The sequence below is a fragment of the Python bivittatus genome, unplaced genomic scaffold (genome assembly GCF_059951505.1).
Source record: "Python bivittatus isolate LINGU-HERP-01145 unplaced genomic scaffold, Pbiv_v1 ctg000610_np1212, whole genome shotgun sequence".
Taxonomy (NCBI): domain Eukaryota; kingdom Metazoa; phylum Chordata; class Lepidosauria; order Squamata; family Pythonidae; genus Python; species Python bivittatus.
Window position 1 is genome coordinate 42,291,588 of NW_028277088.1, and position 13,914 is coordinate 42,305,501.

Here is a 13,914-nt window from a genome sequence, read left to right on the forward strand (position 1 = left end):
TAGGTCCAGACAGCACCATTCTATTAATGCAGCACTATTACCTGAGATCCTTTCATGTAGAGATGTGGGGAATTTAGCCTGGCATTTTCTACATATAAATGTGTGTGTGTAGGTATGTAGGCATGTGTATGTCTAAAAAAGAAAATTGAATTTCTGAGAGAAAGAAATCCACATGCGTAATCCTCTGAATAGAAAATTATTATTGTTATTATTGTTGTTTTTATTAAATTGTCATCATCAATAATAATAATACAGCGAAATAAATATTTTGAATTTGTAAGGATTAAAAACAATGAAATCTGACAATTTTAGTGTGAGAGATAGCTTAATGGGTGGTTACCTGAGATAATCAGATTATGCAAGTTAAATTTGATACAGAAAACTTCAAAAAGACTTTCTATATTTCTTGGACAGAAACCCTAGATATATTTTACAAAGCAGGAGTTTGTATATTTGGTCTGGAAAGTACAAGATACAATAATATAACTTACTTCCTATACATCTGATTCATGTAATTTACTGACCTTCATTTGGAAAGTAGTGTATTTCATTTCCTTCAGCTCCACTGTTACTCATATTGCAGAACATTTTTGTTAGACTATGTGGAATATTTAATACAGTAAGTGTGCAACTTCAAGCGAAATGGGACTATAACAACCTGATGTTCTCCTGTCTGCTTACTAAGGTTAAATACTACAAATAGCGAACATTAGAGGAAACCTAGTGCTGTAAAGGCAACTTTCCTTGTCAAAGGTTTCAGTCCTGAAGGCACACATTGGGAAGAAAAACATCTTGTAGCACCTCAAAGTTTAATGAATATGTTATGAGATAGCCTAACCTTCTTTAACATGGTACACTCCAGATCTGTTGAGCGTGGCCATCTGTAAGATACTAGATTGGAAATGAGGAGATAAACTTTTGGGAAAACTTTCATGGATTAAATTGAGAGACTCTACAGAAAGTTATCTATAATAAATGTGGTACAGGTAGTCCTTGCATAACGACCACAATAGTGGATAGACTGGAAAATTCATTGTTAAGTAGGCAGTTGTTAAGCGAGTCATGCTCGATTTTACGAACTTTTTTGCAGTGGTCATTAAGTGAATCATTGCAGCCATTAAGCAAATCATGTGGTTGTTAAGTGAATCACACGGTTCCCCATTGATTTTGCTTGCTGGAAGCTGGCTGGGAAGGTCGCAAATGGAGATCATGTGACCCCAGGACACTGCAACTGTCATAAGTGCGAGCTGGTTGCCAAGCACCCAGATCGTGATCATGTGACCACAGCAATGGTTGCAAGTGCGAGGACCAGTTGTAAGTCCCTTTGTTCAGCACTGTTATAACTTTGAATGGTCACTAAATGAATGGTTGTTAAGTGAGGACTACCTGTAGTCTTTTCAGTACTAAAAATTTCTTTGTTAATTTTGCCAAAACACAAAATATATATAACAGAGTTTGGATGCAGTTTCTGGAAAGAATGTCTATTGATTTATGTAAGATTATTACCCAATAATCATCTCAGTATCATAGAAGTAAGTCTCATTGACCTCAGTGGAACATATTTCCTAGAAGTGTGTCTAGAATATTAGCCTAGGAGTGTCAAGAGTCACTTCATCCTTTCTTATGTCACAATCAAGTAGATTTTTCTTTCTGCAGCTTGTGATACTGACCAGGCAGATCTTGTGTTTCTGATCGATGGCTCAAACAGCATATCAGGACAGAACTTTTCTATTATGAAGACCTTCATGAAAGAAGTGGTTGATAGCTTTATCATTGCAAAGGACAAAGTCCGGGTTGGAGTGGCTCAGTACAGCACAGAGCCTCAGAAAGAATTTTATCTCAATGAATTTTTTAAAGTTGCTGAAATAAAAGAAAAGATCGGTGCAATTGATCAGTTAAAAACTCGCACCTTCACGGGCCAGGGGCTGAAATTTGTCAAGACCTTCTTTGAACCTGCCAATGGTAGCCGAAAAAATATTGGGGTCCTGCAGTATTTGATTGTCATCACAGATGGGCACTCTGATGACAAAGTGGAGGAGGCAGCCATCGCTTTAAGGAAAGATGGCATCCAGGTTTTTGCAATAGGTATTGACGATGTAAACTCTTTTGAACTCCTTAAAATCACTGGCACTGCTGACAAAGTGTATGTGTTGAAGGACTTTGAAGAATTGCAAACTATTAAGAGGAAGTTTGTGAAAGAGATCTGTAACCCTGGTGATCGACCTCCTCCAGGTAAGTCTCAACATTTTAAAAATTCTATACATCTCCCCCTTATTTTTATTACCTCAGAAGGTTTAGTTTTATTTGCAAAAGATGAGGTAGTTGGTTTTTAATAGCTTTCTTTTTTAAGTAATTTGCTTTGCTTCAAATAAGAAGGATAGTGATCTCTCAGAAGGGAAAAAGAGGCTGAAATTATGTGAAATGAATCCAAGAGGAAATTTAGGAAATACTGGATACATTTGACATGGAGGAAAGTAGATTATGGTGATTTAAAAGAATGCAAAAAGATAAAGAGGGAATTATTGTAAATATGAAATTTATTGGATTTTAGAACTGGTTTTAGAATGGAAATTACTAAAACCAATGAGAGAGATGGAGGGGTGCAATCCTTTTGAAACTCTTGGAATTTCAATGGTTTCTTTTGATAGCATTATCAAAATCATACCATTTCCTCTTGATATCCTTTTGAATAAGCTGAGTTGGTGTTGGAGTACTGATCTACTGTGATGGCAAATTTAAGAATATGATGCTGGGAAATTATTGCACTTATGTTATGGATTCCATGAGGCTCATTTTTAAATCTGGTATGCTGTTCCATGTGGACATGAAACAGCCCTGGAGGAATTATCCAGAGTTGGAGATAGAGATATCAACAATATGCAGATGTCCTCAAACTTTACCTCTTATGAAAGCCACACGAGACAGTGAATAATCTTAAATCAGAGCCTGAGTATAATAATATACTGGATGAAGGTTGATATGTTGTAATTCAAATCAGACAAGACAGACATGCCATTAGTATGTGGTTCAATTGCTTCACTATATAGTAATCAGCTTGTTGGGTGTATATATATATTACACTTTCCCTAGTAGTTTGGAGTGTTCTTGGATCCAGCATTGTCACTAGAGGTACAGCTAGTTTCATTGGTGCAGAATTCCTTCTATCAGCTTAGCTCATGTTCCAACTATAATCTTATCTGGATAGAGACAACCTATTGAGAGTTAAATGTTAAATATTGCAGTTAAAACCGGGTTCAATAGATTCAGGCTAATATTAGAATGAAATCTTTGAAGAATGACTCAGAGATGGAATAAGTTGCTAGTAGAGACAGAACCTTTGGAAATCATTGAGGACCAAGAGATTGCATTACAGGATTCCCAAAGGATCGCAGGATTCTAGCCTACTCAGCTATGGACATAAGTAAAATTTAGTAGATCAGTCCCATCCCAAATATCTTTCTGGAAAGCAGAAATATTAACCCAAAATCAAAGTTTGACAAATGAGAATCAAGAAAAAGCAGTCCAAAGTGAGCAGGACAAAGAAGATAGAGATTGACTTGGTAGCTAGCAGACTTCTATCTCTTTATATGAGACTGGAGATAAGCTGGAACTTCACAACTCTGAGATGTAGAATGGTGCAATTGCCACACATAAATAAAAGAACTAATTAAAACAGTGGCAAATAATAAGTTAGAAGCTACTGTTATTTTACAATGAGGGAAAACATGCTGGGTTAAAGGACATTTAAAAAATAGGTATGGGCATGTATATATTTATTTTACAGTTTTGATAGCCCACCCGACTTAAAAGGCTGGGCGAATTGCAACAGGTTAAAATTATAAAAGCAGCAATAGGAGTAAATAAAAATTATAAAAAACAGCCATCTATTTATCACCCACAAAGAAAGGGAGGGGAGGGAAAGGAGTTTTTGGGAGGACCAAAAAGTGATTTGGAAGTGACAGACATCCCAGAAAGGACTGCTTTTTGCAGCTGGAAAATTTTAAGATTAAGTATATTTTTCCCTCCTGTTCATCTGAATGTTATTAGATAGGCTGCGTGAGGCATGATATATACGATCTGTTATAAGCAGTAATGAATCACCAATGGAATATGTTGGCCAGTATGGATAGAATCTTCAGAAATTTTATTGGAAGTCTAAGAGACTAGATTAGGTGATTCACAAGTTCAAATTGGAATATTGTCTATCCTGGTTCTGACATCATATGGATCATTGTTAAAGATCATAGAGATCTTCTTGGCAGCCAGGGTATGAACAAGTCAAATCTAGTACAGCAGATATCTACCCAAATGTTTATTTCCAGCCTAAAAGTGCACAGCTAGGAGTAGCCAAACCAGACTGTTCTCACAATTAATAACAACTTGTTCACAGTAAACTGTAAAATGCTATAGCAGCATCTAGTGGCTTGCTTAGGGCCTCTTGGCTATATCACAAGCAGATCATTCTGAAACTTTGGAACAAGGTTCTTATGTTCCCCTGAGCTGTTTTCAGAACACATAGAGCAAAACAAGGACATACCTTTTAAATACATTTACAAGTCCTTGTGCTGTGTGGGCTGACATCATATTTATGTTATTTTTTAAAAACCTGCCAAATTTTAAGGAAACTCATATTTATGCTCAATTATCCCACAGGAACCATGCTGTAAAAAAATCAAACAGGGGGGGGGGGAGGAGAGAGATGCTTCTACATCTTCAGAAAAACTCTAAAGAAAAAATAGTAGCATAATTTTTCATCATAGTGCTTTGTCCTAAGTAGTTTTTATTAAGAAACATAAATATAGTTGATCCTCATTATCCACAGATTCCATATTTGTGAATTCACCTACTCGCTAAAATTTATTTGTAACCCCCAAAATCAATACTCATGCTGCTTTTTCAGTCATTTGTGGACTTGCACAGAGTGACAAAAAATCTGAGTTGCCCGACGCGCACATTCCCACCTGAGGTTCAATATTCACTAATTCAGGGTTCATGGTGGCTTTACAGGACACAACTATCTCAAATAATGAGAATTGACTGTATGTTTCCCTTAATAAAGAATCTCCTTCAAATGAGGAAAGCAAACAAACACGCAGCTTGCTTTGATCCATGCCATGGTCTAGAGTTGCTTGATTGCTGGAAAATCTCACTATAATTGCTGATACCTGTAGGATTATTACTGGGGCTAAAATATTCTGCTGCTTGCTGTCTCTATTGCGATCTACAGCACTACTTTGGAAACTCTTGATTTGTTTTCTGTATCATTCCAACTGAACTAACACCAATCCTTTTGTTATGACACCATTAGAAGTAGGCTAAACTAGGTCCTCAGCATTTTTGCCATGGGCAGACAGCTGTAATATCCCATATTCTCAGCCAGTAACAATAACTCAAGGGACTATTCCTTCCAGCCAGATTATATTAATTGAAGAATACCCAGATGTTCTGACTACAGCATCCATTTTTAATTTTTACTATTTTGCTCCTATTCTCAGTTCTAATGGGAAGATTGTTTTATAATTGCATATTTTTCCTCCTTTTTACAGATTGTGACATAGATATTTCTGTAGGGGTAGATCTTTCTGAGCCTGCAAATTCTCCATCTGCAGCCCGTTTGAAGCAGAAAATGCAGGCCTCCTTGCCCTGGATCATGCAACAAATGAGTATCGTAAACAATATCAGTTGTATGGTAGCATCTTCAGATGACATCAGGTTCAGGTACCAAGTGTACACAGAAAACGGACAGACTTTCTTTGACTCAGGTTTTGAAAGTTATAGTGATGAAATCTTTCAGAAATTCTGGGCTGTACAAACAACTGTGGAAACTCATTTGACTGTGGACTTCCTGCAGTCTTTCTGGGACAGATCCCTTAGTCCGGACTCTGCCAAAGTGAAGGTAATAATTTTGCTGTTGTTTTATGTGGCAGGAATGATCTAAGCCCATTTCAATGAACTTTGAGTCATTTCTTGATTTATTCCAGACATGTCAAATCATCCTCTGAGGAGTAATCTGGAGTAAAAAAAAAAATGAGTAAAGGAAGGGAAGTTACAAGTTCAGCCTGGTGTGAAACAGGGCTATATTCCCATCCCTGCAAGGCAACCAAATTGGGCAGGACAGGGCAAGGGTTACCACTTCCTTTCAGGTATCTGCAGAATGATGAGTGATGGAACTGATAGTATAGCTTACAAAGAACGAAGAATTTGGATAGCCTAGGAATAACCTTGTAATCATTGTGGCTCATTAAAGGCCCACATTGCCAGCTATGACCTACAGAGGTGTCTGAGGATATGGGTGTTGTCAAATTTGTTTTTCTTTAAAGAATATGGCCAATATCATTTTTATTTCTTGGCAAAATTGGAAGCATATTTATTTGTTTGGAGGGTAGAAAAAAAGCTGCTGGTAGACAATTACTCTTAACCAGGGTGGAAACATGGAAGCCATGTTTACATATGATAGGTCACAAGGGGAGTGTCAAGAAAGGCAAGAGAGTGGCAGTTATCACACAATAGAAGTAAGAGTAAGACTTTTATCTCAGGGTCTCAGCTACCATGTTTATCATTTTAACCCCCCTCCCCAATTGGCCACTCATGGTAACCTGTAGTATGCAAAGATGGCTCTGACAATTCCCTTAGTTAAAAGTAATTGTCTATCAGCAGGCTCTGTCAAATTTGAGAAAGTGAAATGTTACAGTCAGTTGTGGGATCTATCATACAACTTTTTGATGTGCCAGAGCCCCCTATGCTGGGCTTTCCTGCTAAGCCCAGCTATGCCATATGCCATCCTCATTTGCTACTGTTCAATCACAGGTTCTTCTTGTGTTTTCTGATGGACCCGATGATAAGATAGACATGCTTAAAACTACAGTGGATGCTCTTCGTAGACAAGGTATTTGGACAATAAAAAAGATCTTTGCATTTTAATACATGGTTATTTGCAGGATAGATTTCAAAGGAAAAAAAATGTAATTTTTTTGGAGCCTGCCTTGCTTATCCCTCTTTTTTTCTTTACTTATAACAAAATTATACAATATTGTATTTTCATCCCTCTTGGAGGTAATGCGTAAATACCACCAATTTGTATAGTTTTCTAGGATGAAGACAGAACCCACTGTGATAACTTTGTCATGGGGTTATCAAACAGCATTTTAAAACCATGGGTCACTTTGAAATATTACCCAGAGGAATATAATTCTGTAGCAACACAAATAATCAAACACAGTGTCTTAGAGGATAACAACATCTTTTTTGGCAGAAAATTTGATGGACTACAGTCCTTTGATGCATGATAAGTCCAGTTCTTAAGAAGAAACACAGGGCATCCAATATGTTGCTGGAGATGATGTTCTGAAATGTCAATGAAAAAATACCTAGGTACTCTAAAACATGTTGACATCTTGTGTGCCATGAAGACTCACAACAAAAGAAGGAGGGAAGCCAATCAGCTATTTTAAAAAGTAGCAAAGAGCTGTTTCTGAATAACTATCAGAAAAGAACAGGTTCCAACTGCCTTGATTATCTGTAAAATTGATATCCCCTAAGAAAGAATTTATCTCAAAACGCATTGGACATAAAGAATGTTGTATTTTCCCAGCTGTGCTGAAGGTTTTTTAATTTTAGCCAAATATGCTCAGCATCTGTTAAAGAGACAGCTGATCCTGACAGCCTCCTCACTTCCTAGAAAATTAGGAACACATATACACACAGTATTGTATCTCAGCTTTCAAAATATCTCAGGCTGAAAAAACATCATCTGCAGTCATGCTAGGAAATTACTGAATAGAAAGATCCATCCCTAGTGTGGTGACTGGGCCAAGCTGAATAGATTCAAGTTGGTAAAATCCATGTACAGGTGGAGGCAGAGAATAAGTTCTCTGAAGTCATTTTGTAGGTTCTGTTTAAATTATAAGCCTAATTATATTAATATTATTAATAAACATAAAACCCCATATCAGGAAGAACTTTGACTTTCTCGATCTTAGATTCTAGTTCCCAAAGTCTTTCTCCACTGGCTGTTCCAATTTATTTTGAGAGGCAAAGAGTTCAAGATCACCTAGTGAATTAGTGAACTCATTTGTTTCTACCTCTTTAAGATGAAACCAGATTGTTTGCTTTCATTACTGAAAGCAGCTTATTCTGAAAGAACTGGGGTGTACCCTCCCCCTTGTAGCCCTCCCCCACAATCGTACCCTCCAAATGTGTTCCAGGACCATACAACCCTCCTTAGTAGATGTTGAAAACATCTCAGTGTCTATAATTAGATCCCTTTATACAAGAAGCCTATTATTAGATTCCACCTTTATCCGTTGACATTTGTCCTTCACATATTTATAATAAATACATTAGACCTAAACTTATTTTTCCAGATGCATATGTAACAGTTAAGCACAGAGGCCATTTCCATGATGGAATCCTTTTCAAAAATATTCATGGGCCTAGCTGATTATGATGATCATCATAAGATTTTTATACTGCTTTCTACAGGGTCATGGCCCATCGCAGTTTGCGGTATGAAAATATTAAAAAGCAATAAAAAGTACAAAGTAAAATCCTATGCAAAGCATATTCATTAAAAATGTGGAGTGAAAGTGGGAAGTAGGGATCCCCAAAAAGCAAAGCCAAGTTGCATGAGCTGCTGCTGGGCTCATCTCCTCATTCAGACCAGCATCTCCATCAGCATCCTTGGAGCGTGATGTCACCTCCGATTTCTGCAAGGGAGAATCAACCATTGTGGGGAACCTAACATGGATGTGAATGCACCAAGTGCTTTTCATGTGAAAAGAAAGCAAAAGAAAAATACATCAAAATACTTTCAAGAGGGAACTGGATTTTTTTCCCCCTGGGGAAGGGTGAATGTTAGCTATATTTCATTCTGACTACTAGTCATCCAAATATTATGACCAAAAAAATCCAAAAATTTCCCCTGCAAAAACTGTAGCAAAATACTTTTCTGTCCCTACTCTAAGCCTGCAGCTAAATGAGGTCATTGCACCTAAATAATCTAGGATTCACAAACCAACAGCTCTTAGTTTTAAAGCAGAGGGACACCACTGATTTATTTAGTACAATAGCTTGTCCCTTGATCTGAGTTGGACCTTCACACATTGATGAACCTGCTTTGTTTGTTTACCTGCTTACTTGAAAGAAGAAGAAAAATGAGAACATGCTGCTTGTCCTCATTTTTCTTTAGATTGTTTGCTTACTGTTACCTACAAATACATTCATTTCATAATGTAACAGCCGTTAACATAACTGATGGTTCTAAGTCATTTTCCAGTATAATCTTTAAGCATCCAGGAAATTCTGCTTTGAATGCATTATGGATGACACAGATATCTCCGCCTCTTCTTCTTTCCAGGCTTGAAAAAAAAAAGAGGTAAATCCAACCTATATAACTGCATGTCTAATTTAGAAAATCAAGTAGCTGCTTCCTTTATTTTTCAGGACTAAATGCATTCTTGATTATTGGATTAGAACATTTTCCAGAATATCGTAAACTGCAAGAACTTGAGTTTGGTAGAGGATTTGGTTATCAGGAGCCTTTGTACTATGGAAATCCCGAACTCCCAAGCACATTGAGAAGAGCACTTGTAAGTTTCTTCATAGCAGAATGAAAAATAAAAGGATAGCCAAGTCAGTTTTTAGTTAAGAATATTGTAACAATGACTGGTTTGCATTGATTTTTTTGTAGGACACTATTATAGAACGAGAATGCTGTAAAGTTTGCTGCAAATGTTTTGGGGAAGATGGAATTCAGGGGATCCCTGGATATCCTGGAAATAAGGTAAGATCTAAATAGTTAAGGAAACTTTTCAAATTGTGCTAGTTCATGCTTATGTACTACAAGATGGATTGAAATTATGCTTTGAAAGTTGAAATCATCATTTGGATTCTGTACTTTCATTGCTTGATATCAGAAAGAGGTCTTATATAGCTGTTTTCAGCTCCCTCCTTTTCTGCCAATAAAGGAAGTAAGGAGAAACCAAGATTTCATGATCTACAGTAAAGAAAAGAATCTCTCAAGCATCACTTTTTGTACTGTGTTTATATTTTTAGCTTTCTTCACTAGCATCCAGAAGGCACATATAAGGAATATTGCACAGGTGGACTTCAATCCAGGCTCTGTTTCAACCTAGATTTTCTCCCCGGCATTGCTTGTAGCCATATTGTCTAGGAATTCTGGGAATGATAGTTCAACAGGTATTGAGGGCATCTAACTGGGGAAGCCTATCTTATGATAGGCTTAATGCCCAATGATTTCAAATGACAAGCACATTTTGTTATTTAACAGGCCAAGACAAATTGAAATTAGTATTGATGATTCAAACACAGCATGATTCAAACAAATAAAGGATAAATATGAAATGGATCCAAGCCATTTTTCTGTAATTTCTCCAGTTACTCTCACAACCTCTGAATGCATCAGACAGAAATGTACAAAATCCTCCAAATTTCAAATGTGCTATAAAAATCATAGTCTCAGCTTTGCTCGACATAAATTGTCATTCCAAGCATCCCATGAGTGTTAGCCAGCCAGTTTTCCTTGGTAACTTCTCAGGTTTGAAAATGAAACAAATCAAAACATGATTCACTAACTATCTTTGCAGTGGTCTGTGAGATGGTTTGGTGACTCCTCCAGTGAGCAATGGGAGGAAGTGCATAAATGCTGCTTAGGTATTTAATAAACTTTAATGAATTGTCAATAATTTGTTGCAGACAGAGACAGTAGCCTAGACAGCAGACAGCAGACAGCATAACATGACTGCTGGGTCTATAGCCAGAAATTCAAGGATACAGTTGAATTTTGGTCCATAACTGGAGGAAGAGGTCTGTGGATACAAATCTACAAAAAGGTCTTTAAGACAGCATCTTTCATGCTGTCAGGATCTTCCTTATTATTATTATTTATTTATTTTTTTTAAAAGAGCTTCACTAACGAGGACCTGGTGGCGGAAAAAAAATCACAACTTAAGAATTGAACCTAGGAATTTGCTTTGAGTACCAGGTCAGATGAATCCGTAGTCCTTTCACATAAAAATTGTTGTACACCACCTAGAGTTGCTTTGTATGAGATGGGAGGCTATATAAATGTGATATATAAATAAATAAATAAAATCTCCTGGCTGCTCCAAGCATTTTTTATGTTAGCAATATAATTTAGGATAGACAAATAAGTGTCTTTCTTGCTGTCACATATGTAAGTGTCAGAAATCCTTGCTGAACTAATGAAGTTACCTAAACTTTCAGAGATAGCTTCAGATCTATCTTCTGGCCAATCCCACCATTTGTTTATTTCCATAAAATTGTTTCCACCTGTGATGGAATGGTTTGATGAAGGCTGCGCTCAGAGAGATAAGCATTTCTTTAGCCCCCAGCAGGAGCGTGGGAAGGTTAAGAAGATGAGACTGGCACCACCCTAAGGAATTCACAGTGTTTTGGCTTGCTGGCTTGGGAAGTTTAGATTCAGTCTGGAGAGATTCTGTCTTAGAGGTGGAAGCTAATAAATGCAACAGAACTGTATCTGTACTGTCTCGTGGAGTTCTTTGGGCTGAACCTGACACCACCTAACTACAAACATAAACTTTGTAACGAACATAAACATTGTAATGAACCAGTCCTTAGCTTGGAGGCTGACAACTGGCAATCAACTGAAATCCACAACAAAGGAAAAAAAACTCCTTCAATAGGGCTACCCTATTTCAACTGTAAAAATCCAGGCAATCACTAGATGGCAGTTAAGAGTTAGTTTCCTGTATCTCTTTGCTGCCATCTAGTGGTTATCTGGATTTTTCAGTCCATATATAATAAACCTTATTTTCTGCTAAAAAATAAAGAGCTGGTGGAGAGAACAGGAAAATGCATTAAGGCCTTCACATGGGGCAGTCCTTTTTTCTAAATCCAAAGAACTAGTGGCTCTCTTTCTCATCAGCCAACACTAAACCATCATGAGGATGGGAAGAGCACCATTTGGTATCATTTGTATCCTGAATGTGTGTCAGGACACCGCATATATCTTCTAGTTGGTGAGATGTGGGCAATGGTATATTGGCTTGGAAGGTAGCCTCTAGATAGGGATCCCAGCATGAACATGCTTGGAGAAAACTCTTTGCTGTTAGTAGAGAATGCTGCTCATGACATGAGTTAAATTAAGTTGGTAACCTAATCTATACCTTCATTCTCTTACAAAAAGCATTATGCAAAAGCCTTAATTGAACAAAGCCATGATGGGTGGCAAAGGTCAATCTCTATAGGCCTATCTAGTGATAATCGTGTCACATAAAAGATTGTAACTTGAAATGTAAGAGGAGTTAATGATAAGGATCATGAATTAACAAATGAAGTGGCTGAAAAAAAACGATTGTCTTGTGTGTCTGTGAAATTAATAGAGAAAGGGAAGGATGTAATAGTTTTGATTGAAGATGGTCTGATCTTGTAAGGAGGAGTTGCTGAATATAAGCAAGACGTGAAGTGGTAGATTCAGTTATGAAGGAAAGGGCTAAAATGTATGCAAGAGAGTATGAGTTGTTGTCATCCAGATTGTTGTGGATACATATGAAAATAGGAATCCATAGACAGTAGTTGCAAGATATGCCCCAGTGGATGATGAAACTGGATGAACCATATACGAGTTCTGGAAAACATTTTGCAACATTCTGAATGAATGTGATCTGGGGGAGGAAATATTCTGATAGGATACAAGGTCAGAGAGTGGAAATGAGACAGATAATTGGCCCATTCAGAGACCTAAGAATGAATGAGAATGGGGACTGGTGAGTATGTTTCAAATACAAGGTTTCAATATAACTGATTTGATATTTTATGTTGGAAGAATGAGAGAATTAGTAAAGGGTATAAGGGTTACAAGGAGTACTGAATGCAGGACAAACAAAAACTTGATACTGTCAAGAGTGGATCTTGGGATAAAATGAACACAGAAAAAAAGTAGAAAGATGAGAAAGGAATTATATAAAATTAAAGATGAAACTGTAGATCATGTCATTAGTGGCTGTAGCAAAATCATTTAAACAGAGTATAAACAATGCCATGATAGGGTTGCAAAAATTGTCCATTGGAATTAATGTAGAAAATTTGGCTTTGCTATGTGCAAAACCCACTGGAACTACATGCCCCTCCCCCAAAAATTGCAAAATGAAATGAAAATTCAAATAGGCACTTACAACATAATATACCAGATATTATTTTATAGAAAAAAAGATGTGGTTCACTGATGTGATGATACCTGGAGACAGCCTAATTGATTTAAAAAAAAAAACTAGAGAAAATAATAATATTGTGATTTACAAACTGAGGATGAAAGATTATGGAAGTAAAAGTAGTTTGTCATACTGACTGTAAATAAGAGCTCTTGGTGCAGTAGCAAAAGATTCACAAAATATTTAGAACTTTTAAACTTATTGGCTTTGGCACCACTAATTTTGCAAAAGAATACCCTACTTGGAACAGGAGACATGTTATGATGATACCTCCATGACCCTTGGGTCCTTGGCTAGGACCTTAATCATTGGAGTCAACCCCCAATTGATTTGGATGAATTTGGACATTTGGATGAATAAAATATATAAGAATCATACATATCTTTTAAAGACATCTCTTTATGACCTAGTTTGTATATGAACACTAAGCCATTTGACAGTTTGTTTGCTTTTGGCCTTACTATGTTCAGATTCAGCCCTTACTATGTGCTTTGACTCCTGATTGTTCTTTAGTCTGTTGTTGAGCTTGGTCAATAAACTATAATTAAGGAAACTATGGCTTAGTGCAATGTATTAACACAACATCTTTCTTATCTTTGTATCAAATGTTTTTGTTGAAATTTAAATACATGGAGTAATCTGGAGAAAAATACTTCTGTTTTTTCAAATTCTTAAAACTGTTGTATATTTTGGTGCTAATAAT

At 36.7% G+C, this 13,914-nt stretch overlaps 1 protein-coding gene across 1 annotated transcript in view; it reads left to right on the plus strand.

Annotated features, from left to right (window-relative positions):
• LOC103066465 (collagen alpha-4(VI) chain-like) overlaps positions 1 to 13,914 on the plus strand; it is an 85,972-nt gene that overhangs the window by 30,476 nt on the left and 41,582 nt on the right. Inside the window, exons 11-15 of the mRNA XM_088150886.1 lie at positions 1,657 to 2,232; positions 5,547 to 5,896; positions 6,808 to 6,886; positions 9,442 to 9,587; positions 9,689 to 9,781. Of these exons, the coding sequence (XP_088007012.1) occupies positions 1,657 to 2,232; positions 5,547 to 5,896; positions 6,808 to 6,886; positions 9,442 to 9,587; positions 9,689 to 9,781 (1,244 nt within the window). The remainder of the gene's footprint in view (positions 1 to 1,656; positions 2,233 to 5,546; positions 5,897 to 6,807; positions 6,887 to 9,441; positions 9,588 to 9,688; positions 9,782 to 13,914) is intronic.